Raw genomic sequence first — 26209 nt, forward strand, 5'->3', positions numbered from 1 at the left:
TAATATGTAATTATATTATTAATATGTTAATATATTAAATAATTATTATAATAATATTACAATATATTATAGTTGTTATTAATATATTAATATTGTATAATTAGTATCTTATTATTAATAATTATTATTAATTTATAATTATATAATTAATAATTAATATTATTAATATAGTAAATCATTATTACAATAATATTATAATATATTATAGTTGTTATTGATATATTAATATTATATAATTAGTATCTTTCTATTAATAATTATTATTAATTTATAATTATATAATTAGTAAATTATTATTAATATATAATTAATATTGTATATTATTAATATATTAAATAAATTTTAGAATAATATATAATATATATTACAGTTATTATTAATATATTAATATTATATAATTAGTATATTATTATAAATAATTAGCCAATTTAGGCTTTCAAAACTTTAGTCCTCCACCAACTCTAACCAAACGAGGAATAGTTTAAATTATGATTTAACTTTAGGCCTCAACCAAACATGAATAATTTAGACTGGCCTAAATTGGAATAACCAATTTAGGCCTCCTTAACTTTAGGCCACAACCAAAAATGGGGATTGTTCATCACACCTCTCTAGAATTTTAATTCTAATCGCTTGTGTCTAATGAGAACACAATATAGTTTTCACAATAATTTAGATGGAAATTTTTAAATTCACCGTTGTCAACTAAAAAATGAGGGTTATAGGCCAAAGAACTTCTGTTTAATGTAATCATAAGGAAGCTTTTCTATTAAATTAACCCTTATCTATTAAAGGATATATGTTTTTTACATTTATGGGTACACTATGAGCTATATATTCGCACAAGCAAGCACATGTGACAAATAAACTCTTAAAATTAAAAAAAAAAAAGGTTGAAAGCGCAAAATGCACAAAAACACTAACCAAAGATTGTGCCAAGGCTCCTGTAGGAAATGTCTGATATGGCGGTTGTGAAGTATGTATTGGATTATTAGATCTTGCCAGGTCTGACTTCGAGCATTCGCCCTGAATTGGGCTAGCAGGCCTAATTGGGCTTATTTGGAAAGACTCGTCAGGTTTCAGGTGTATAGCTTCAGATTCTGGATTTGCTCTTACCAGATCTGTAGTTTTCTCAACATCACTACTATGATCGATACCATTATTGGTATTAAAATTATTCTCAGGTCCAGGAACAGCCAAGGTGGTTTTTGATTCTGGATTTTGAGTTTCCTTCAGTACCATTGATTCCGAATTCAGTTGCAAAATCACCTCCTTTTCTCCTAGTATGGCCTCATTTTTCTCTAATTTTGCTCTTTTATTGGTAGTGGAATCAGTTAGGGGGAATGCATTTCGTGATTCATTCGGAAAGAGTACACAGTGGCGGGCCCACGCCTTTCTGATCTGTGTGGGTTTTCCATAGAGGTCTACAAACTGTTCGCAAAAATAAGATTATCTATATTATGAGTGTGAGGCTATGGTACTTTAAAAAGCGCACATTGATCCGATTACCACAATTTTGAGTTATCACAACCATTTTCTACATTTTCAAAGTCCAAATCTTCGATCCAAACCGTTCAACATGATCTCCACAATAAAATGTGCTTGCAGATCAAATTTTACATTTTTTTAGAATTTTTTTATTATTTATTAAGTATTTTACAAAAACTAGTCAAATTCAGACCATTGAATTTTGTACCCATCTTAATAAATAGTAAAAAAAGCAAAAAAAATGTAAAATTTGATCTGAAAGCACATTTTATTGTGGAGATCATATTGAATGGTTTGGATTGACAATTTGAAATTTGAAAATGTAGAAAATGGTTGTGGTAAATTGGTGGTAACTCAAAATTGTGGTAATCGGATCCCTCCTCTCTTTTTTAATTCAAATTTATACATGGTTCACTTTATGAACGAAAATTTTGCAGAAATTAATATTTATTTGTACTATAAATTTGTGTAATTAAATTATATATTAATTAGTACGAATGAAGTCAAAACTATATATCAATTACTAGTTCCAAATGATGTCACTAGTGGAAAAACATGAATCAGGATCGGCCTATCTGGATCGGTTATATGAAACAACCAATACTAATACCTATCTGGATCGGTTTTCTGAACAAAACCGATTCTAAAAACTACTTAGATCGGGTTTTTTAGTCAACCGATCCTAATTTGTGAACTATCAGGATCGGTTGTTTAGAAAAACCGATCCTAATAGTTTAACTATTAGGATCGGTTGTTTAGAAAAACCGATCCTGATAGTATTAGGATCAGTTGTTCTAAACAACCGATCCTAATAGTTTAACTATTAAGATCGGTTTTTTAGAACAACTGATCCTGATACTATCAGGATCGGTTTTATAAAAAAACCGACCCTGATTTTTTTTTTTTTTTTTTTTTTTCCAGAACCAATTTTGAAAAAAAATAATTGTATCAGGATCGGTTTTTAGCAATAAAACCGATCATGATAGTATCTGGATCGGTTTGTAGCAATAAAACCGATCCAGATAGTTTTTTTCTTTTATTTGGAAAATCTTTTCATATGGTTATGTTTAAATAAATATAAAAAATTACATATTAGAAATATAAGTTAATTATTTAATAGAAATTTTATTTAATTTTCAAATTCTACTTAAATAATATTAAGATCCAACGTAAACTATTTACGGCCGTGCGATGTTTCTATATTGTTTTGCTTTCATGAACTAGTAAATGAATCCCGAATTGTATCAAATTTTATAATGGTGAAATTAATATGACATTCTTTCATTTTAACGGTTCTGATCGACCAAATGCTAATGTTCGTATTCGTTCCTTCACAACCCCACACAACAAGGGTTCAAGTCCTATGTATATTATTATATGGCACAAGTCATTGATGCATCATGCATGATTGTATAAAAAAATTCAATAGTCAAAATGACTTCAAAATGAAATATCAATGTCAAATAATTAATTATATTATCACATAAATTTTAATAATATAAATTACATTAATTTTCATCAAAATTACATTAATGAAATATCAATGTCAAAAAGTACCTATCTGCTGTTTAATATTATTTAAGTAGAATTTGAAAATTAAATAAAATTTCTATTAAATAATTAACTTATATTTCTAATATGTAATTTTTTATATTTATTTAAATATAACCATATGAAAAGATTTTCCAAATAAAAGAAAAAAACTATCTGGATCGGTTTTATTGCTAAAAACCGATCCAGATACTATCAGGATCGGTTTTTAGCAATAAAACCGATCCTGATACAATTTTTTTCTCAAAATTGGTTCTGCAAAAAAAAAAAAAAATAGGGTCGGTTTTTTATAAAAAACCGATCCTAATAGTATCAGGATCGGTTTTTTATAAAAAACCGACCCTGATTTTTATTTTTTTTTTTTTTTTTGCAGAACCAATTTTGAAAAAAAAATTGTATCAGGATCGGTTTTTTATAATAAAAAACCGATCCTGATACTATTTTTTTCAAAAAAATTAGTATCAGGATCGGTTTTTTTATAAAAATCGATCCTGATACTATTAGGATCGGTTCTTTATAAACAACCGATCCTAATGATAACTTCCTATATAACCAGCTTAGCTAGGGTTCTTCTTATTTTCATTTCGCGCCTCTCATTTTCAATTTAGCGTCTCTGTCTCCGTATCTCCCTCTCAAATCCTCGGTACTCTGTCTCTCTCTCTCTGTCTCCGTCTCTCCCTCTCCTCCGTGTCTCTCTCTCTCTTTCTCTCCGTCTCTTCCTCTCAAATCCGAGCCTCTCGCACCTCCGGCTCAATTGTGCCAGTTTTTAATTTTTTTTATTGTTTCAAAAATTAATTAATGGTGTTTGTATATTGTTTTACAGTTTTGAGGACACCTCTCTCAAGTTACTTAATCATCCGGCCGATCAACTATCATGGTATTAGCTTTATCTAATTTTCTCATTATTATACTTTTAAAACACATTTTTTTGTATTTTTTATTGGAAAATGTTTTTCCATCTAATTGTTACCTTTGTTTTTGTTTTTAGGGTCTTTTTTAATCTCAAGTGATGTGATTGCAAAAGAGGTAATTATTGATTTTTTTATTGTTGTGCTTTACATTAATTGCATAAATGTGTATATTGTATAAATGTGTGTTAATTGAAGAAATAGCCCAATTAGTCAATTGTATGTTTGTTAATTAATTTTTTTTGGATTTAAATTTCTTGTTATAATATGTAATGCTTCACAAAACTTTTTATGAAGTACATGAATTTTTTGTAATAGTTTAAGATGTGTATGATAATTAATTTAGAATGTGTATATGATATTTAATTGATTATTGCTTCTTACTGTGCAACAAAAAAAATTTAGGATGCTGGCCAGCAAAATATATATGGAAGCTGGTCAAATAAATAAAAATATTTTTTTTTAGCTTCAATAAAACATCAGGATCGGTAATTTTAAACATCCGATCCAGATTACTACTATTAGGATCGGTTGTTTAAAATAACCGATCCTAATTCTTAAAAAAAAAAAAAAAAAAAAAAAAAAACTTTTAGGATCGGTTTTTATTTAAAAACCGATCCTAAATTTTTTTTTTTTTTTTTTTGGAATTATGATTTTTTTGAAAAAAAAACTTTTAGGATCGGTTTTTAAATAAAAACCGATCCTAAAAGTTTTTTTTTTTTTTTTTGGAATTATGATCTGAAATACAATCAAGATCGGTTTTAATATAAAACCGATCTTGATAGTACGTATCAGGATCGGTTGTTATGTAATTTAAAAAAAAAAAATTCGAAAATACTATCAAGATCGGTTCTTATATAAAAGCCAATCTTGATAGTACGTATCGGGATCGGTTCTTAGTCAAAAACCGATCTAGATAACAACTATTAAGATCGGTTTTATTAAAAAACCGATCCTAATAGTTTCTATTTGGATCGGTTCTTTAAAAATATAAAACCGATCCTGATAGTATCAGTATCGCCTTCATCAGGATCGGTTGGATTCCGATACTGATATGTGTATATAACCGATCCTGATTCCTGTTTTTCCACTAGTGTGTATAACTGTTTTTTTTTTATTTGAAAAATAATAATGTAAAACGTTATCTTTCGAAATAATTATCTTTCATGCATTTGCGTCGATGATGGTAGCTTTTGAAGCTTGATGAACATATTTTGTTTTTAAATATTTATAAAATAATTATTTTGTATTTATCAAAGACTGTCTATAATAGAAATATTATTTTTAAAATATGGATCATGTTTATCATTGTAATAACTCAGATTTTAAAATAAATAAATAATTATTAATAATAATTAAGGTAAACTTAAAACATAATTAATTGGTTGAAGATAATAAAATAAATCTAATCTGGTATACCGTCAAAGAATGCTGAACTTCTCTGATCAGTGAAACTAATGCATCAAAATCCGTGCTTTCACTATCCAGCATCTCTCAGCTTCTCTACAGTATAAACTGAAAACAAGAAAATTAATTAGTATACTGAGTTTAGTATTGCTCTTACAATACTAGATTGAGGCAAAATATCAACAATATTTATCATGTATGCTACTTTGACATCTTTTCAAATACTTATATGGCTTCTATAATTCATATCAGTGCTGTAAAAAACGTTTGTTTAGGCCTATTAATTGGCCGATTAGTCTTTGGCGGTTATCAAACCGTTATAGATTTTTTTCCAAATAATCGGTCAATTATTTCTGACTATATCCGATTATCTCTGATTATTTCCGAATAATCGCTTGGCGGTTACCTGTCCATCTGACGAGCGCATACATTTATAACACTAATTCATATATATAACCAACTCCCAAAACTATTAGGTTGGTTTTAAATGACGAATCCAAACTCAAAAACCCTTCTTTCATATAAAGGATTGCATATGGAGAAATAAAATAATAGACCAACAAATTGCATCATTTCTGTCCTAAAAAATAAATATTTGACATAGTTACTTAGTATATAATTATTTTTTCTTCTTCAAATCACATAAAGTACCAGATTTTGCACCTTAACGAGTAGCATTTCCAAAATTGGGCCAAATTTGAATTTAGGAATAAAATCTGATCAGCTTAAAATGAGTACTAGTGCTAAGATATATTTGTCTAAAAAAAAATGCTTCGTTGTTCTTCTTCTTTTTTTAAAAAAAAAAAAAAATCTTTCTAATGTTTATGCTGTTAAATATTATATTTCTTAATTTTAATTCTACGTAAGAGATTTGTAATTAAGTAATCATGTGCTTAATATAATCACAGCATTAATGGATGAATTGATAATCACAAAAATTATAATGTGTTATTCTTTTAACACAACTTTATGATATATTTTAAGGCAGATTGTATGAATTCTTTTTTGAGATTGGGTTTTGTCATCCAAAGCCAAACTTAAATGTCTAATATATATTGAGATCTGTGCAAACATATTTAAATCTTAATAAATTTAAAAAGCTCTTTGAATCTAATTGATGTGCAAATTTTAATGCAGATAAGATGATTTAGGTCTGACTTTGGATGAGACTTTGTCCAAATTAAGCCGTTTGGACAAAAAAACCCACCCTTCTTTTTATATATGGAGATCACTTGACTGCTCTATTTTTGCTTGAATTTGAATAATAAGGTTCCTATATGTGAGATGAAGTACAACGAATCTTGTTTTTCATTTGTATCTCGTAAATTTGAAATTTCTGTTATTTGAAAGGGTCAAATTAAAAGATTAGCAAGATCTTGTTAGCATTGAATTTTTTTTATTTTTTTTGTTTTATGAAATTTTTGTTTTGTAAAAAAAATGCTGTCAAAGTTATATTTCACTTGTTGTTTTTCTTTTCATTTATCGGAATGAAAACAGGATAAAATTGGTCTAAAATAAATATTTCGAGTAATGGAAATCTGAATTGCTAAACCACAAATGTAAATGTGATTGCTTCAATAGAATTCCTTGAGACTGAAAAGAATAAATAAAAATGTTATGAAGTGAATTGCTAAAGTGAATAAACGAATCTGTAAATATTTGGACTATTGAAGAGTAAATCTCGATTTCACAAGGAAATTTGATAAAACTTCAGGTCTCCATATCATCTGTGGCCCAAATAGCTCCCATGTTTTCCATACTGGGCCTGTTAGGCCCAACGCCTAATCTCAGTTCTTCTTTTCCTGACTAACTCGAGCCTATTCTGACAAAATAGAAATGCTGGTTCGTCAAACCTCCCTCCAATCATGTCATGATGCCTATTCTATTCTGACACTTACATACAAGTTCTCCATCGACTTCTATTTTCAATGGGTCGTTAAATTTTTCATTATTGATTACGTACGTATAAATATAATATTTTTAAGTTCTCTACCAACCATAATATAATATATATTTAAAAGGGGTGTTAATGTTTTTTTTATTAATTAATTATGTTTAAATGTTAGTAAGTTTCCTTCACCTACTACTATATCTTCAAAGGGACTTTAAATTCTCCACCTAATATTTTCAAAAGGGACATTAATTAAATTTTGTATTTATTATGACGTGTGAATATTAGGATCTCGAGAGACAAATTAAAAGTGGCTTTGTCTGTTGAATTGCGGATTATCTTATCCGAGATATGTTGTATTATAGAGGGGCCTCTTCAATTTTTCCTCATATGGTGGCTCCTATAAAACAACCCTCATGGAAATATAAAAATTTCTCAACAGGACTTGTTTTAATTTACGTTGAACAACCAAGTGATAATAAGACCCCAACCAATGATTAATAATCAGTTGTTGCTGGATCGGTTGGCCACTCATTCATTGGGAAACATTACATGAGATGAAAAGAGATCGCATATATAAATTAATGGAATACTGTCATTAATTTGACTAATATAACTTGATCATTGACATATATATATAGAGGTAGTGGTCACCATTCCTAGATCATAATTAAATGTTATTTAGCTGGATTTCTACTTCTCTGATATCACTTCGTTATTTCTTTAGCTCTAGAGCTCAGGGTAGTTGGCACATAGAATCAAACAACTCTCATAAAGCTTCACCATCTAGCAACAAAAAAAGAGAAAAATAACAAAAACTATTTTAGAAATCAAACAAGTAATCAACAACAGAGGAGGATTCAAATGCCTCCATTTATTAGTGCTTGATAACAAAATTTAAAAGAAAAAAAAGATCATCAAGAGGTTTGTCAATATCCATTAATGTGGACTATTTTATATGTATTTTTTTTTCAAAGTGAAGAGAAAAATGGAGTACAAGCACATAAAGAAATGGTATAAACCATATCGAATAGTAAACTTCTTTTATTCAATTTAGGGATATTTTTTGTTATTATTCTTTTAGAAAAAGAAAAAGAAAAAATGAGGCATGATGAACCCATTTTAAACCTCTCAATAACTACTGTAGTTTGATAATAAACATTCTTCAAAAGGTTATGACATGCACATATAATTTAGAAGTCATATATATTAAATAACCCCCGCTTCAAATTAAATTGTAAAGAGAAAAAGACTTTCGATGGATATAATTGGAAATAACCACCATCTAGAGGCATAATTGGAAAAAAAAAGAGTTTCATACCCAATCAAAATCTCCTTATGTCTCAACAAAATCCAGATACGGTGCCAATTCTCATGCTGAGAATCATCAAGCAGTTTCACATGAAAATAGTGCCTTGTTATATTGTTCTCAAAGCAAATGATTTTCTTCTCAATTTCGCATGATCTCCTGTACATTTCCTCTCCAGCCCACAAATATTTCTTTATCATGTCAATATCCATTTGTGATTGTCCACATCTGTAAAACCTTGAATTGCACTCAAAATATCTGAAAGTTCAAAATTCTTCACTGTGACTCCGTCTTGATTTGACAGTGACACAAGTTCTATGCCTTGAATTGATGCTTCTTCTTCAAGTAGAGAGGCGAGCTTCTTAAAACTGAATCACTTATTTGAAAATAAATAAGTCCTTTAGAAAGCAAATAAAATGTAACCAAATGGGACCTTCCAATAAAAAATAATGATACATTCCAAATATGCTTAATATTTGGACATAAACCATCAGTTCTCATATTTCAAATTTTTTGTAAATATTGGAAATTTTGCTCCCAACTATACCGATTTTTTTTTTTGGTAGATATGCAGTTTGGGAGCAATTTTGTTAGCAGCAGTTGAGTAATTTTTTATTACTTGAGCTTTGTTTGACACATAAGTGTATGCTGTAAACAAACAAACAAAAAGGTTTTGTATTTACTTGAGCAAATAAAAGGGATCTTGGTCATTACCAAATATATTAAAGTTACAGGGTGTAAACTGTAAATACTCCAAGATATCCAACAAAAGAAGAAATTTATATACATAAAATGATATGTACCTCTCATAATATGGATGGAACTTCTTAGTAGGGAATTTGAGGATGATAATGTAAATATTAGCAATCCAGTGCCACTGTTTATGAGAATATTCAAACTCTGTGTATTTATCCCATATCTTGGTGCACATATAATCCTTTCCAACAAAAGACAATGCCCTCTCAAATAATCTGAAATTATTCAAAAAATGTAATAAATCAAATAAGAACACAACAATCAATGACCCTTCAATAGAGTGTCCATTGGATCTGGTTTATTTGGTTTTCAACCAAACCGACAAAATGAATGGTTTGGTTTTTCAGTTTAAATGGTTCGAGTTGGTTGAATTTTTGAATTACTTTGGTTATTTTATATTTGGTTCGATTTAATCTATTTTATTTCAGTTCAACCAAACAAACTGAAATTTACTACGGTTTTTTTGGTTTGGTTGGTTCGGTTTGGTTTTTGAAAACCGAACAAAATTTTGATTTGGCAATTTTAATTTGGTTTTAACCGAACCAATGAACACCCCTAAGTTAATCATTGTGTTTTTGCCATTTAGTTTACCTTGTAATATCAGATGGATCATCAAATGTGAGAGTACCAAATGTGCAATAATTACACCATAGATCCACAGAGAAGGTCAATGCTTGTACCGCTCTTTCATACACTCGTACCACCTCATTGGGCCCACATAGGCGCAACTTATGTGCTCCATACTTGACCCAAAATGCATAGCATAAGGGGAATTCCAGGAGAAATTTATCATAAATTAGGTCTATAGCACCAATGTCATGTTGGGATAAACTAAGCAATATTGCACTGCTTTGTGCCAGTATGCAAAGGATTGAAGAGAGAAGAATATTTTTCTGAATAGAAACAATGCTTTATTTCCTTTCTCTCTTACTCAATTACATAAAGTTATGCAGTATTTAAAGCAATACAATGTTCCTAAAATAACCACCCACAACTTCCCTAAATTAAGCACCCACTACACAACATGCTAAAAATAACTAACCACTATGCCTACTAGTTCTAAAATAACTATGCTGAAAATAACCAATGCCTAAAATAACTCATGCAGTTTTTATGCGTCTAAAACCTGCTTCTAACTAAACTAAACATATGCAGAGATTATCTAAATATAATTTTGAATTAACTTTCAACACTCCCCCTTAATTCAAAATTGATTATGCCAAAAAACTGCTTTGAATTCTTCAAACATTCCTCTTGCCAATGCCTTAATCAGAATTTCAGCCTTATGTTCTTCTGAACTTGCACTCTTGATCTCCATTGTTCTTGCTTCTAATATTTCTTCTTGCAATGCTTGATGCTAGTTTTTCATTTTCTGCCATTTCTTCAAAGATTGTGGATCTTTGCCTTCCACCTGCTGTATACACCATGAAAAGCATGGGTTGCTCTTTATTTTTCTTCTTCACAGCATGCTTGCTGTTCTTCCCTCTGTTTTCTAAAACAATCGGCTTGCACAAAGCCATATCTTTTGTAGTGGAAGCACTGGACATCTTTTTGTCATGCTGAAACTCAAACTTGCCAAATCTACAATGGCCACGTCCATCTCTGCCTTGAGAGGATTCCCCCTTTCCGTAGAACGTCTTTTCATCATCTTTCTCCTCTGATCTGGACAGCCTCGCTTCATGGGTCTGCAGTGATCCCATCATTTCATCAAAGGTATAGGTTGAGAGATCTTTTGACTCTTCAATTGCTGCCACAACATGATCAAATTTTGTGCTACACTTCTCAGCACCTTTTCCACCATGGTTTGCTCTAAGATGTTGTCTCCATATGCTTGAATTTGGATGACAACGATCATGACTCTTCACCAGAAAAATCTGCATTGATTCTTCTATTTTCATATGCAACAAATCTCCGTGTAGGATTTTCCGTTTGATTGCTACAACTCGAGAACTTCCCTGAAATGCCGTCTTCAAGGTTGTCAATGCTTCTTTAGCAATTGTTGCTGCTGCAATTCTTCAAGGTTGCACAACAATCAACTATACCATCGATTGCAACTTGACTCTGCCTTCAATTGCTTGCCCACCGAACCATCGTCTTTGATACCATTTTGTTGGGATAAACTAAGCAATACTGCACTGCTTTGTGTCAGTATGCAAAGGATTGAAGAGAGAAGAATATTTTTCTGAATAGAAACAATGTTTTATTTCCTTTCTCTCTTACTCAATTACATAAAGTTATGCAGTATTTAAAGCAATACAATGTTCCTAAAATAACCACCCACAACTTCCCTAAATTAAGCACCCACTACACAACATGCTAAAAATAACTAACCACTATGCCTACTAGTTCTAAAATAACTATGCTGAAAATAACCAATGCCTAAAATAACTCATGCAGTTTTTATGCGTCTAAAAACTGCTTCTAACTAAACTAAACATATGCAGAGATTATCTAAATATAATTTTGAATTAACTTTCAACATGTCATTCTGCACATGAAACCAAAATTTCATAAATTAGGTTTATGTTATTTTTGTGCTGATATGTTTTCTGATTTTTCTGATTTTTTATTTAGTGGCAAGTACTAAAGTGAAGTTACTTGGATTTTTCGAGGATTACTTATATAATGTTATAAAAGTTTTGGACTTAATAGCATATTTGGCCATTAAAAAAATAAAAAGTTGGATCAAAATAAATCAATAAATCTAATCTGGTACTACCGGCAAGGATTGCTCAACTTCACTCATCAGTGAAACTAATGCATCAAAATCCATGCTTTCACTATCCAGCATTTCTCTCAGCTTTTCTACAGTATAAACTGAAAAGAAGAAATTTAAGAAGTATACTAAATATTCTATCATGTATGCTAATTTATCATCTTTTCAAAAACTTGTACGACTTTTATAATTCATATAATGAACAGCTTTCATATACTTGTCATGTATATAAAAGATGATGAGACTGGATCCATGTTTTACTGAAAAATGAAAATTTGTAACAGTGTATAATTAAACTATGATAAATAATCAAATAGTACTCTAATTTGCTTCAAATTTCATAGGCAAGCTTAATAAACATTTTCTAGTTTTGAAAAACCATTGGTCAATTTGGTAAAACATTATCAAGATTGTCAGTTCAAGGCATTTATAAGGCATTTGATCTAATAGACATGGTTCTGTAACAAAAATAATTCCCAATTAATTACTTAAAAAGAGTAAAATATAAACATTTTGAATATGAAAATAGGTTTTGCATCTTTTCTCAAATAAACTGGTAAACCAATAAATTGCAACATTTCAGTCCTAAAAAAATTTATTAGAATTTTTTCTTCAAATCACATAAAGTATCAGATTTTGACAAAAATTGGCTCAAATCACTTAAACACCTACACTCAACACACTCAGCGAGAGATAGAGAGAGAGAGAGCGCGAACTGGAGTTGTCCATTGGGTGGTCAAAAGCACCGTTTTCAGCAGCTCTGGATTCCTCCTCCATTATTAAGCGAACTCGGGACAGTGGTCTAACAGCTGTAGAAAGACCGGGTCCAGTTTGCAATTTTCTCCACTGTTAGAGTTTCAGCTGTACGAGAGACGAGCGTCTCTTTCTTTGTCGAAAACTCGAATGGGGAAGAGGAGCGTCTCTTCTTTGTCCAGTTTGGCCGATTAGTCGTTGGCAGTTATCAAACTGTCACAGATATTTTCCAAATAATCGGTCGATTATTTCCGACTATGTCCGATTATCTCTGATTATTTCCGAATAATTGTTGGCGGGTTACCTATCCGTCTGACGAGCGCATACCGTTATTTATAACACTGATTCATATATATAACCAACTCCCAAAACTATTAGGTTGGTTTTAAACGAGGAATCCAAACTCAAAAACCTTTCTTTCGTATAAAGGGTTGCATATGGACAAATAAAATGATAGACCAACAAATTGCATCATTTCTGTCCTAAAAAAATAAATATTTGACATAGTTACTTTAGTATATAATTATTTTTTCTTCTTCAAATCACATAAAGTATCAGATTTTGCACCTTAATTAACGAGTAGCATTTCAAAAATTGGGCCAAATTTGAATTTAGGAATAAAATCTGATCAGCTTAAAATGAGTACTAGTGCTAAGATATATTTGTCTAAAAAAAATGCTTCGTTGTTCTTCTTCTTCTTTTTAAAAAAAAAAATCGTTCTAATGTTCATGTTGTTAAATATTATATTTCTTAATTTTAATTCTACGTAAGAGATTTGTAATTAAGTAATCATGTGCTTAATATAATCACAGCATTAATGGATGAATTGATAATCACAAAAATTATAATGTGTACGTTATTCTTTTAGCACAACTTTATGATATATTTTAAGGCGTTAGACAAAAGTCTCATCCAAAGCCAAACTTAAACGTCCGATATGTACTATCAGATTCGTGCAAACATATTTAAATATTAATAAATTTAAATAGCTCTTTGAATCTAAATATATGTGTGAATTTTGATGCAAATCAGACGATTTAGGTCTGACTTTGGATGAGACTTTGTCAAAGCCGTTTGAACAAAAAAACCCACCCATCTTTTTATATATGGAGATCACTTGACTCCTCTATTTTTGCTTGAATTTGAATAATAAGGTTCCTATATGTGAGATGAAGTACAACGAATCTTGTCTTTCATTTGTATCTAGTAAATTTGAAATTTCTGACATTATTTCAAGGGGTCAAATTAAAATATTAGCAAGATCTTGTTAGCATTGATTTTTTTTTGTAGAAAAAATGCTGTGAAGTTATATTTCACTTGTTGTTTTTCGTTCCATTTATCTGGATGAAACATGATAAATTGGTCTAAAATAATTAGCTTCAGTGTGCATAGCTGGGGACTGTACCTGTAAATATTTAGAGAATAATGGAAATCTGAATTGCTAAAACCACAAATGTGATTGCTTCAATAGAATTCCTTGAGATTGACAAGAGAAAAATAAAAATGATATGAACTGAATTGGTAAATTGAATAATAAATCTGTAAATGTTTGAATTATTGAAGACTAGTAAATGTCGATTTAACAAGGAAATTTGATAAAACTTCAGGTCTCCATATCATCTGTGGGCCAAATAGCACAGCTCACATGTTTTCCATACTGGGCCTGTTAGGCCCAACGCCTAATCTCAGTTCTTCTTTTCCCGACTAACTCGATCCATTGATCATTGACAAATTAAGTCAAACCTCCCTTCAACAGCTACTGATCCCAAATTATGTATCACTAATGCAGACAAAATACAAAATAGAAGTGATATCTGTGGCCCAAATAGCAACGGGACTTGTTTCACGTTGTTGCTGGATCAGTTGAACAACCAAGTGATAATATATAAGACCCCAACCAATGATTACTAATCAGTTGTTGCTGGATCGGTTGGCCACTCATTCATTGGGAAACATATTACATGAGATGAAAAGAGATCGCATATATATATAAATTAATGGAATACTGTCATTAATTTGACTAATATAACTTGATCATTGACATATATAGAGGTAGTGGTCACCATTCCTAGATCATAATTTCTCAAATTAATTGTTATTTAACTGGATTTCTACTTCTCTGATATCACTTCGTTATTTCTTTGTAGCGAACTAAAGGGAGGTTCATGATAGATAAATACCTAAGAGGATATATAGTGGAGTTTATTTATCCAAGAAAACAAATAAAAATAAATGAGATAAGAAAAAAAAAAGATTTATTAAGGGAGTTCTAACAAGCAATTTCAGATGGCAGGCTTATTATCTAAGTACACGTCTTTTATTAAAAATCGTGTATGAATATTGGAGAAATTTTTTGAAAGCGCCATTTTTTACTTTCGATACGGATTTAATGGTAATTAACGTTTTTTTAGTAGTGTTAGACTTTGAATTTAACAATTTAGTCGTCCTACAATGTTGCTCTGAAATAAATTCGTCTAAAATATTAGGCTTTGATGCCCATCAATTTCACTATATTTCATTCTTCTATTAATTAATTTCTACATCACATTTTTATTATTAAATGTAAAATCAGTAAAAAATTATTTAATTTCTGTTAACAATTGATTGGGGGAACACCATGCAACGACAGAATGCGATACAGGATCGATGACTCTAGCGAATAACCACAAGTTATCAATATTTAAATAATTAATTAATTGTTTTTATCTTAAATTACTCTTCCGACGAAACGTGATCAAGTCATTTTCTATATAAAAAAATAATTAATTAATTACATGTATGGATGAGTAGGAATCTTAAAAAATAATCAATTATGTAACGCTATGTAATTGAAATACTAAATTAAATATTGATGTAAATATTTATATATTTATATTCTAATTCCTTCATATAAATATATTTAATTGAAAAATATCACGTAACCCAAAAAATTATCTCGTGGAGAAGTGGTTGATATCTGTATAATTATTTAAGTACCTTCCATTCAGTATCCTCAAAATCTCCGCACTAATTAAAAAAAAATTATATACTATGTTTTTCATTAATTATATGATCCTCACTAATTATTATTCTAAAAAAAATATTATATAATCCCACCAATTATTATTCTATAATGTTTGCAGCCATCTTCCTCAATGGCCTACAATAATTATATGGTCCTCTATTTTTCGGTCCCCACACTCGTCCCCGTGTCAACCTTCATAAATATAAATACTTAGAAGATAAAGATAAGATATTAACGCTTGAAAAATAAGATATTAATACTTTTATACATTACTGGTTATCATCATCCCCTTTCCAGTCCCTCAGTCGTCCCACGTCAACCTTTCTCTAATGAAGTCATGGGGACCCCGTATCACTGCATCAACATTCCCCCATGCTCCCCGCATCAATCTTCATTTAAGAAAAATAATTGACCACATAGGTATAAATATTTCCGTGCATAAGTATAAAAACTTGCAGTACTTGATATTAATAATTTTAGACGTCATCCAGTATCATGTGTTAAAAATATTTGTAAGTATAGGTATAAATACTTTGTTACGATGAGTTTGAAAGTATGTTATCATTAATTTCATTTGAAAAAAAAATTATGTAGAAGACGTTCATAGTTTTAGATTCGGAAATTTTTTTATAGAATGTCAGAAATATGAATGAGATTAAATAGAGAAAAAAAAAACTCACCTCTATACTGGAATTATTATTGTGGACCATGCTATCTAGGAAATTTGCAAGTCATTTGCAGGTCAACACCAAAAACAGGTGGTGTTTATAACCATGGACAGCGCTGTAATTACTTAAAACTAATTTTACTAACTTTTGGGTCTAACCAGCCGATGTGGTTGATAACTCCCATCCCTTGTCACCGGTTCCTTTTGTCCAACAGTTGATAAAGACAAACACTATACCATCGGTTGAGATAAACCAACCGATTGTGTTATGGGTCCACCTTTTCCAGCTGTTTGTCCATATGAGTTGTTGGTGTTGGGTAGATCAACACAAACTGTTTAATGTATTGAAGATATCGAATATATTATAAGGGGAAATGTTGTAAATACATAGAACCAAGGTCACATATATAAACCAAATGCCCATATATATGAACAGGTGGTGATGTTTTAAATATAAGAAGTTGCTCCATAGTTTTTCTCCCACAGCCGCCTCTCCGTGTGTGTGAATTAAAATTGCTTCTTTGTTTTAAAATGACTATTAAATGGAGACATCCATTAAACATCAAGACAAAACGTCATCTATCAGACGACTCAACTTTACATATGTACAAATAAGATTATGCATGTATATATTACAAATAATATGAAAAAAAAATTCAAATTTTTTATATTTTCTATGGCCAAATTATACTTATAATTGTCAATTTTCTAGAATTTCATGATTATTTGCCATTTCAACGCGTGCTAATATTTATGGACCATTCATTTTCACATGAGCGGTGAACGGTCAATCTAAACTGAAATTATTCAAAATTTATTTTGAAATAATTAAGGAAATAACATTGAACATAACCAACATATATAAAAGCTCTAAAGTTTGATATAAGATTAAGAGGTTGAAAACCAGTAAAATAAATTACTAAACACATCAAAATAATTCATTTTTCAACCTCTTGAACTTATTCAAAACAAATGTAAAAATAAAGAAACAAATTAGTACATGAAAACCGGAAATAAATCAGAATTAATCCAATTTAAATGATAAATTGTGTATATGGTTTATCCAGGTGGGTAACATAGAAGGGAGACATCTCAAGTAGACAAAAAACAAAGGTGACCATATCTTTGGTTTCATATCCTTACCGACCGGTGACCATATATATATACACTTGTTGTTATAACATGAAAAATCAACCTTTCAAAAGTTTTAAAAAGATAAAGCATTTAATTGTAACCATAAGGGATTAAGGTGTGAAGAAATGGATGGTCCTCTCCTCTCTTCTTGCACAACCTAATTCAAACCCAAACTCATTTCTCCATTAGTTCCACCAAAATTCAACCCCAAATCAATCAATTTCAAGACCAAATTTCCTCTAACAAATAACCCTGTTGTCAAATTTACCCCTCTGAAAGTGGCTAATTCTCCTGCCAGTACCGCAGTCTCCGGCGAGGCTGTACTGGTGCAAATGAAAGCTTGGGTATATGATGATTATGGAGATGTGAGCGTGTTGAGATTCGATGAGAGTGTGGCGGTACCAGAAATTAAGGACGACCAAGTTTTAGTTAAGGTGGCCGCAGCTGCATTAAATCCAGTTGATTTTAAGAGACGGCTCGGCATATTTAAGGCCACCGACTCTCCATTGCCGGTGAGTGCCATTTGCTAAATGTTCTTACAATAAAATACTTATATGTTAAACATATAACAGAAGTATATTTTTTAACAGTAGGTGATACAAGGTTATGAACTTATGATAAATAATTGTGATTTCAAAGCAAATGATTGTAAAATATAAAAAAAAAGTGACGAAAAGTACAAAATTCATGTTTTGGGGGGGGGTTAATTGCAATTAGTACTTGCTGCTTGATAGTATACCTCACAAAAAAATGCAATCACATTCATACATCAAAGAAATTATATTAATAGTAATTTATATCAGTAGACAGTACCAGGATATGATGTGGCCGGTACAGTTGTGAAGGTGGGTAGTCAAGTAAAAAGCCTCAAAGAAGGAGATGAAGTATATGGAGATGTATGTGAGAAGGCATTGGATGGCCCGAAGCAATACGGCTCTCTAGCTGAGTATGTTGCCGTAGAAGAGAAATTACTCGCTTTGAAACCCAAAAACTTGGATTTTGCACAAGCAGCGGGGCTACCACTTGCGATTGAGACGGCAAACGAAGGGCTAGAACGGGCTGGTTTCGGACCCGGTAAATCAATTCTTGTCTTGGGTGGCGCCGGTGGAGTCGGGTCCTTAGTCATCCAGGTAAAGCACCAATTTCTCTAACAAAAGTGCATGTTTCAGTACATTTAGCTATCACTTATAAACTGATTGAGATAACTTGTGCCTTTTTTTTTTGGTGTAACAGTTAGCAAAGCATGTTTTTGGTGCTTCACGAGTTGCGGCAACTGCAAGTACAGGAAAACTGGAGCTGATAAAGAGCTTAGGAGCAGATTTGGCCATCGATTACACGAAGGAAAACTTCGAGGAACTACCAGAGAAGTTCGATGTAGTATACGATGCAGTTGGTAAGAATTTTCGACATCTATTGTAACAAATTTTAATTTCAGAGATGAAGACTGATTCTTCACAAGTGCTCTCTAGTTCTCTAGTAAAAGATAGCTATCATTTTTTTTTCTCTTTCATGTTTTTAGGACAATGTGAGAAGGCTGTGAAAGCAATAAAAGAAGGGGGAAGTGTGGTTGTTCTGACAGGTGCCGTCACTCTGCCAGGATTTCTGTTCGTGGTAACTTCCGACGGGTCTGCATTGACAAAACTCAACCCGTTTCTAGAAAGCGGCAAGGTTAAACCCATTACTGACCCGAAAGGTCTCTTTCCTTTCTCTCAAGTGGTTGAGGCTTTCTCCTATCTTGAAACCGGTCGAGCTATCGGAAAAGTTGTAATATCTCCTATTCCTTGAGGGTGAATTTGTAAAACATCAATATTTACCTTAGTAAAGATATACATCTATGTTGTACATTGTAGAGTGCATGTACTTTGTAATATTGAATGAGAAATAAAGCGGCGCGTGAGCGGTGGCGACTTGCCTGACGAATGGAGCGACATACCAGGCGAATGGAGGCGAACTCAACCGAAAAATTATGACACTTCTTTCTAAGCTCGTCCCATCGTGCTAAGTGTCTGACTGAAGTAACGGCTCAGTCACGGGTGCCTTCTCCTCTTCGGTGACGGAAGGGCGAGTGGTCTCCCGTTTGTGTACAGTAGGTGTACCTTCCGTTTTTAGTTTGTATGTTTGTATGATGTTTTGTGTTACTTCCTACTTTCTCTTCTTCTACCTCTTCTCTTCTCTCTCTAACTCGAGGTGACTATCCCGAACTGGTTGATTTAGATCACAATCCGGTTTGATCCAGTGCCTTTTCGACTGATTGGTGATTGTTCTGGTCCAATCGATTTAGTTCCCATGTCCAGTTTGGATTCAGTGCATTCTCTGTTGTGTATGCGTACATAGGCTATAATCATTTGGCTTCTCTCATTCCAATCAAGCAAGGATAATCCAATTGTGTGTCCATAGGATGCACATGCCCTGTGTATTTTTCTTTGTTTACAGCTGTATGTTTTCACAGACACTCGTTGTCTAATCTTATGTAATAGCTAGTTTGTAATTATTTTGATCAATGCAATAGCCTACGGGCTTTCAGCCAAAAAAAAAATGTACTTTGTAATATCTCCTATTAGAAATTAAATATCTATTTGTGCTAAACAGAATTTATTACCTTTGAATAAACGCACCAGGAAATCATTGATCTGTCTGCATTGCTATCAACTGAAACTAATAAGTTATTTACAATACCGGTACCAAGCAGCTGGTACACAGAATGAAGACATTCGTAAAGATACTAAGGAACCAACAACAAGTAGAAATAACCAACAAAAATATAGAACAGTTTTAGAGCATGTACACCCTTCTGACGATCAAATTAAAACACAAGTTTCTATTTCTCATCAAAGGACTCGTGTAGTACTTTTTATAATCACAAAATTATAAATTAGCTATTGCTAAACCTGAAAGTTTTTTAGTTAGCATTCTAATAAATCAAAATTAATTAATTACCACCCAATTGGTCAGATCTCAAAATCTACTACCCATGCGTGCTAAGTCGGAGCACTAAATTGAATTGGTACGTAGACCGGAGATGCACACTAATTTGGTGTGCAAACTAAGTTGGCGCACCAAGCCTTCATTTTTTTTTTTTTTTGTTCTATTATGTTTGTCTAAATTTCTTATTCAGAGAGCAAAGGAATGGGCCCATGTGATAATGTCTCTCATTTATTATCAAAGGCTGTCTAGATTCAGTGCACCTTACTGTTCATGGGCAGTGACACGAGCTTATTGCAATTAAAAAGAAATAATAAGATAATAACAAGTAGCTAGTGATAATATGATGCTGTCCTCGTCAATTCGTATTCAGTGTGAGCATCAAGCTTTCATTTTTTTTCTTTTTTAGGTTTCGGTTTGTCTAAATTTCTTATTCAGAGAGGAAAAGAACGGGCCCATGTGATAATGTCTCTCTCATTTATTATCAAAGGCTGTCTAGATTCAGTGCACCTTACTGTTCATGGACGGTGACATGAGCTTATTGCAATGAAAAATGAAATAATAAAATAATAACAAGTAGCTAGTAATATTATGCCGAAATTTTTATTAATATAAAAAAATATGAAATTTTAGAAACTATCTAGATTTTCCTATATTTTGAAATCTATTCAAACTGCAAAATTTTTTTACAGTAATTCAGTCTAATATCGCAAAAAAAATAATTACAATTTTGGAACTCCTAAACCACAAAAAAATTTTGCTGTTTTTCCAAAGAAAAAAAACAGAGAAACCGCAAAAAAACTTTGGGGTTTCAATTTTTTTTATTTAAATATAAATATTTATAATTTATTTATTTTTTGTATTGAAATATTAGAAATATTTAATATATTTCTTTGAAAATAGATGGAATACTATATAAATTGATTTATTAGAAAGACTGCTACAAATGACACGGATCAACATTTTTGATATCGGAATTTTTGCGGCTGTAAGAAAAATTAATATGTTTTTTTATAAGTTATTGGAAAAAAAATGCTGGGATAATACTAAGTTAATGATCCCGGTTTAAAAATCACTTCCAGGTAATACGAAAATTATTTTAATTCTTCTAGTACATTTAATTTATAAAAAGTTGTATTATTAAATAACTTAATTTTTCTTACAACGGCAAAAAATCTGGCAAGAAAAATGTTGATCCTGGTTATTTGTAACAATCTTTCTAATAAATTAAATTATATAGTATTCCATCTATTTTCAAATAAATATATTAAATATTTCTAATAATTGAATAGAAAAAATAAATAAATTATAAATATTTCTATTTAAATAAAAAATCTGAAAAATGAAAAAAAAATTGAAACTGCAAAAATTTTTTTGCGGTTTCTCTTTTTATTTTTATTAAAACCTTAAAAAAAATTTGCGTTTTTGGAATTCCAAAACAGCAAAATTTTTTTTGCAGTTTTAGACTAAATTACCGCAAAAAAAATTTTGCGGTTTGGATAAATTTCAAAATATGATGAAAACCTGAATAGTTTCTGAAATTTTATATTTTTTTTAGATATTAATAAAAATTTCGGGATATTATGATACTGTCCTCCTTAAATCTTTTTAGCTTTTTTAAACTATTCAACTTTGACTACTATCAGCTGCTGTTACGATTTGATAGCTCCCTATGTGATAATCACATTTTATTGAATTGAAATGGTGCGCCAACCCAATATGCACACCGATTGCTGCACGTCCTCAGTGTGTGCACCGGATTGATGAGAAACAAGTAGGGTGATAATTAATCAATTAATTTCGGGGATTCTAACTTAAAAAATTTCGGTTGCTAAACATTCCAGGCGTTCTAAAGATTACATTTCTATACCTAGAGAGAGAGATTATTTAGGCCATAAGTCGTACTGCAAAAGCCAATAAGAACCTCTCATCCTTTGTCAGCGGCTTCTCTATTCCGATTTTTTTATTAATAGAAATAAATAAATTTTAGGAGAAGGATGTCGTGAAATCTCTAAATATAGGAAGAACATGATTGTTTATCACGTCTGCTGAACATTATAAACCATCACGTCTAATTAATTTAAATCATAAACACTGCACTTAGTAATTAACTTTAAAAAAAAACTGGACGTGATACTCAATCACGTCCAGTCAAAACCATGTAATTCAAACTGATGGGGACCATGTGCGTTGTTTTTCTTGAAAATTTGAGCAGTTCAAATTCATGTGCTTGAATTACGAGATGATGTTCTAGAAAATAAATGTCGTCCAATTTAAATGTAGTTCAATTAAATTTGCATTCTTCAATGTTTTATAGTCCAATTTAAATGTTCGCTACTTTTGTAAATCTCATTGTTTCAATTCATATTCGTTACTCTTTCTATTGGGTCTCAATAACTGAACAGCCGGTCAGCAATATAGTGGGTTGGAAATGGTCAACTAGCTGTATGTTCACGACCGCTTCGGTTTACGCACAGCTACATAATATATAGAGGGCTAAGGAATAGAACTAATGTGAGTATATGGAAACTTAAAATTCAATTGAAGGTAAGGATATTTATATGGGTGGGAATGCAAAATAGATTACTCACGCAATCAAGGGCGGATCCAGCATAGACCAGGGGGGCAGCCGCCACTACAACAAAGTAGACACATTTTGCGAGAGAAAAAACGCATTTATGACGGTAGTCCGTCGCAAAAAGAAAAAGCTGAACAATGAGAGTAGTCCGTCACAAAAAGTCATTTTTTTATCCTCGCGAAAAGTGTCTCATTCTTGTTGTGCGCCCCCCCCCCCCTGAATTTCAAATTTTAGTGGTGGTTTATCGATACCGATCGACTTTGTCCCCCCTAGAAATTTTTTTGCCCCCGTCTGAGTGTTTGATTTGTAATTCGGGTTAAATTGAGTGTTCAAATTAAAATAAATTTCTTGAATTATGATTGGTAATTAGAATTTTAAGTTAAAACATTAGAATGACAAGTCAGAGCATTAGAAAATATAAGTCAAAGTATTATTTTTTTATCGAGTACCCAATTAGCTAGTTAATGAGTTTAAATCCGATTCGATATTTTTTTGCCCCCTCCTAACGAAAATCCTGGCTCCGCGCGCCCCTGCACGTAACAAAGGCTGAGAATGAGAGTTTGCCACGTTCCAGCAGGATGATGTAAAATATTCTTTTCTTTTGAGAGTTTGCCACGTAACAAAGCCCGATCCGACAGACGGATCAAAAGTTACACCCCTTTTTGTGAAGCATGCGCAGAACTTGATTAAACATCATGAGTAAAGCACAGAACAGATCAATTGCAATCATAGGAAATATTCAGTTATTGATTGGTTGCTCTGATACCAAATGTAAAATATTCTTTTCTTTTGAGATCTTTCATGATTAATTATGAACAATTCAATTAACAGCCCAAAGATCACCAATACCGAATATTTCACATTCAAAACTTAATATGATCTATTGTTTAAGATGACATACCTTGATTAGCAGCAGAAGATGTAATGGCTGCCATCTTCTTTCTTCTGACTCCTGACGGTTACTCTTCTTCTCAGAATTCGGTTTCTCTCTCTAACCCTATTTCTTTATGCGTTTCTTGATGGAGAAGAATGCGACTCTTGGCTGGGAGAGAGAGGACCCAATCCTTTATATAACATTTAACTCTAAATCTGGTACGTCTATCATATACCAATTCAACGCTTAAGATTAATCACAGATCTAATGCTCTAATTATAGAACGATCTATTTATGACTTAATTAATCGGGTCACATTAATATTAGAAACTGCATAAGGTTAAAAGTAAATGAGCCATTTGCAGTTTCTAATAGCATATTTCTAACAGATGACACCTATGCAGGGACTAGGGAGCTGAAACAACAAAACATATCCTTTTCTCATGTTCATATGCGATTAGCTTGTGGAAGGAACTTCTAAACGGCTGGCATATAACTATTGCCAGATTTGCAAACGAATACTTTTGCAACCTATTGTGGAATCAGGCATGCTGCCAAAGCTAAGGAAATTGTGGGATTCTCTTTGGGCAGTAGGGTGCTGGGCCCGTGGAAACAAAGCAACAGAAGACTATTTAGCCAGCAGTAAAGAACCATACAGGTTTTGGTCAATTCAGCTAGAGAAGAGGCGCTACATTGGTACCGAATACTGTAGATTAGGAATTTTAATTACTTGTGTGTATATAAATAAATTTAGGCGTAATCTTTGTAAATAACTTTTTTATATCAATGAATTGACAATGCCTTTGAACAATGTCCTTCAAAAGAAATTCATATTCATTACTATATTTAAAAAAAAAAATCGTTACTGTTTTCATTTTAACTGTTTATTTTAATATCAATTAAAATGTGAACTCTTTACTCTTCACTGTATTAAAAATGGCCAAAGCAGAAAAAATATTTGTTGGACGTGTTTGACTATCATGTCCAGTAATTTTTTTTTTTTTTTGTTAATTAATAAGTGTGGGGGTTACGATATGATTTAGATTAGCTGGACGTGATAAATCATCATGTTCTTCTTATATTTCGAAATTTCACAAAATCCTACTCTATTTCAATATTTATTTATTTTCCTGTAAATAAAAAAGTCGGCTCTCTATTACCTTAACTGCCAACGGGTCCTACAACATGTCAAATTTCAAAAATATGAAAATATTGTTTCACATCTGAAAACTGGTATATAATAAAAGCAAAGATGATTGTATGACTGAGATTTCTCACAACATGGTGCTAAGATACATAGACTAAAATATATCGTGTTGAATTATGATAAAAAAAAATATTAAAAATTTAAAGGTGGAGTTCTTTGTTTCCTTGTTTCTAGAAAAGTTAAAACTAAAAACAAACCTAGACTGATCAAGCTGGGGCATTACTGGAAAGAGAAAATTATAATATATCCCAAATCAACAGCAAATCACTAAATCAAATTTCGACCAAATATACTTCCGAATTATAGCACCTGACAAGGCACCTAAATATACGAGTAAAAATAAAATACGTACAGTTATATGAAGGTGCTTAGAGAAGGAGAATATTTGGGCAATATCACCAACCCTAATAACATTATTTATGTTGCCATGCTCATCATACTCTGTTGGCAATGAGGTCGAGTGCTTACATATATTGACCACTTGCTATAAATAGTTGGAATTAATTTCAATTAATTACAACATGTCGACTTATATGTGATATAAATATATATTAAATAGTAGACTATCAAATATCTAATTAAACCCATTATGAAGTGATCAAATTAAGTATTATTTATCGGGTTTAATATGTGTCATGAAAAGTGGGACCTTGTCACGTCAAGAAGTTTTCAACAATAAAAATTAGAATGTTTAAAACATAATTGAAAATTTTAATGACGAACTAGGAGTCTAAAATTAAAACAACTATAACATTAGTTTGAAATTTCGAAACAGTCAAACTTAATCGAATCTTGAAATTTATATCTCATAAATTAAATTACATGTATATATATAAATATAATTATATGGCAAAGACTTCCTCTTTTATTAATATCAAACAAGTGGAGGGTCTATTTAGTAAAATTTCCAAAATGCACAAACTCTCTCTCCCTTCATTTCTTCCCTGTGTGTGTCCGCCAAAAGAAAGAGAAGGACAGATCTCTCGCTCTCTTCTCCCTCAAAAATCCACCAAAAATCTTGAAAAATTGAAGAAAGGAATGAAA

The 26209-nt window shown here is 31.3% G+C and overlaps 2 protein-coding genes across 2 annotated transcripts in view; one reads left to right on the forward strand and one right to left on the reverse strand.

The window, feature by feature from the left end:
- LOC144548975 (uncharacterized) overlaps nucleotides 1–26209 on the reverse strand; it is a 125476-nt gene that overhangs the window by 44530 nt on the left and 54737 nt on the right. Inside the window, exon 3 of the mRNA XM_078297714.1 lies at nucleotides 925–1431. Within this exon, the coding sequence (XP_078153840.1) occupies nucleotides 925–1431 (507 nt within the window). The remainder of the gene's footprint in view (nucleotides 1–924; nucleotides 1432–26209) is intronic.
- Nucleotides 17665–19426, forward strand: LOC144548968 (2-methylene-furan-3-one reductase-like). Its single transcript, XM_078297706.1, has 4 exons — nucleotides 17665–18096; nucleotides 18391–18714; nucleotides 18818–18977; nucleotides 19104–19426. The coding sequence occupies exons 1-4, from the start codon at nucleotides 17917–17919 to the stop codon at nucleotides 19367–19369; spliced, it is 930 nt and encodes a 309-aa protein (XP_078153832.1). The 5' UTR covers nucleotides 17665–17916; the 3' UTR covers nucleotides 19370–19426.

Source organism: Carex rostrata, chromosome 34 (assembly GCF_964058835.1).
Source record: "Carex rostrata chromosome 34, lpCarRost1.2, whole genome shotgun sequence".
NCBI lineage: Eukaryota > Viridiplantae > Streptophyta > Magnoliopsida > Poales > Cyperaceae > Carex > Carex rostrata.

What these genes read in the sequence shown, in the direction of transcription:
- LOC144548968 (XM_078297706.1), top strand. Translation starts at nt 17,917, where the DNA reads ATGAAAGCTTGGGTATATGATGATTATGGAGATGTGAGCGTGTTGAGA. An exon ending in CCACCGACTCTCCATTGCCG is followed by an intron (nt 18,097 to 18,390) that starts GTGAGTGCCATT and finishes TTATATCAGTAG; the next exon opens with ACAGTACCAGGATATGATGT. An exon ending in TCGGGTCCTTAGTCATCCAG is followed by an intron (nt 18,715 to 18,817) that starts GTAAAGCACCAA and finishes TTGGTGTAACAG; the next exon opens with TTAGCAAAGCATGTTTTTGG.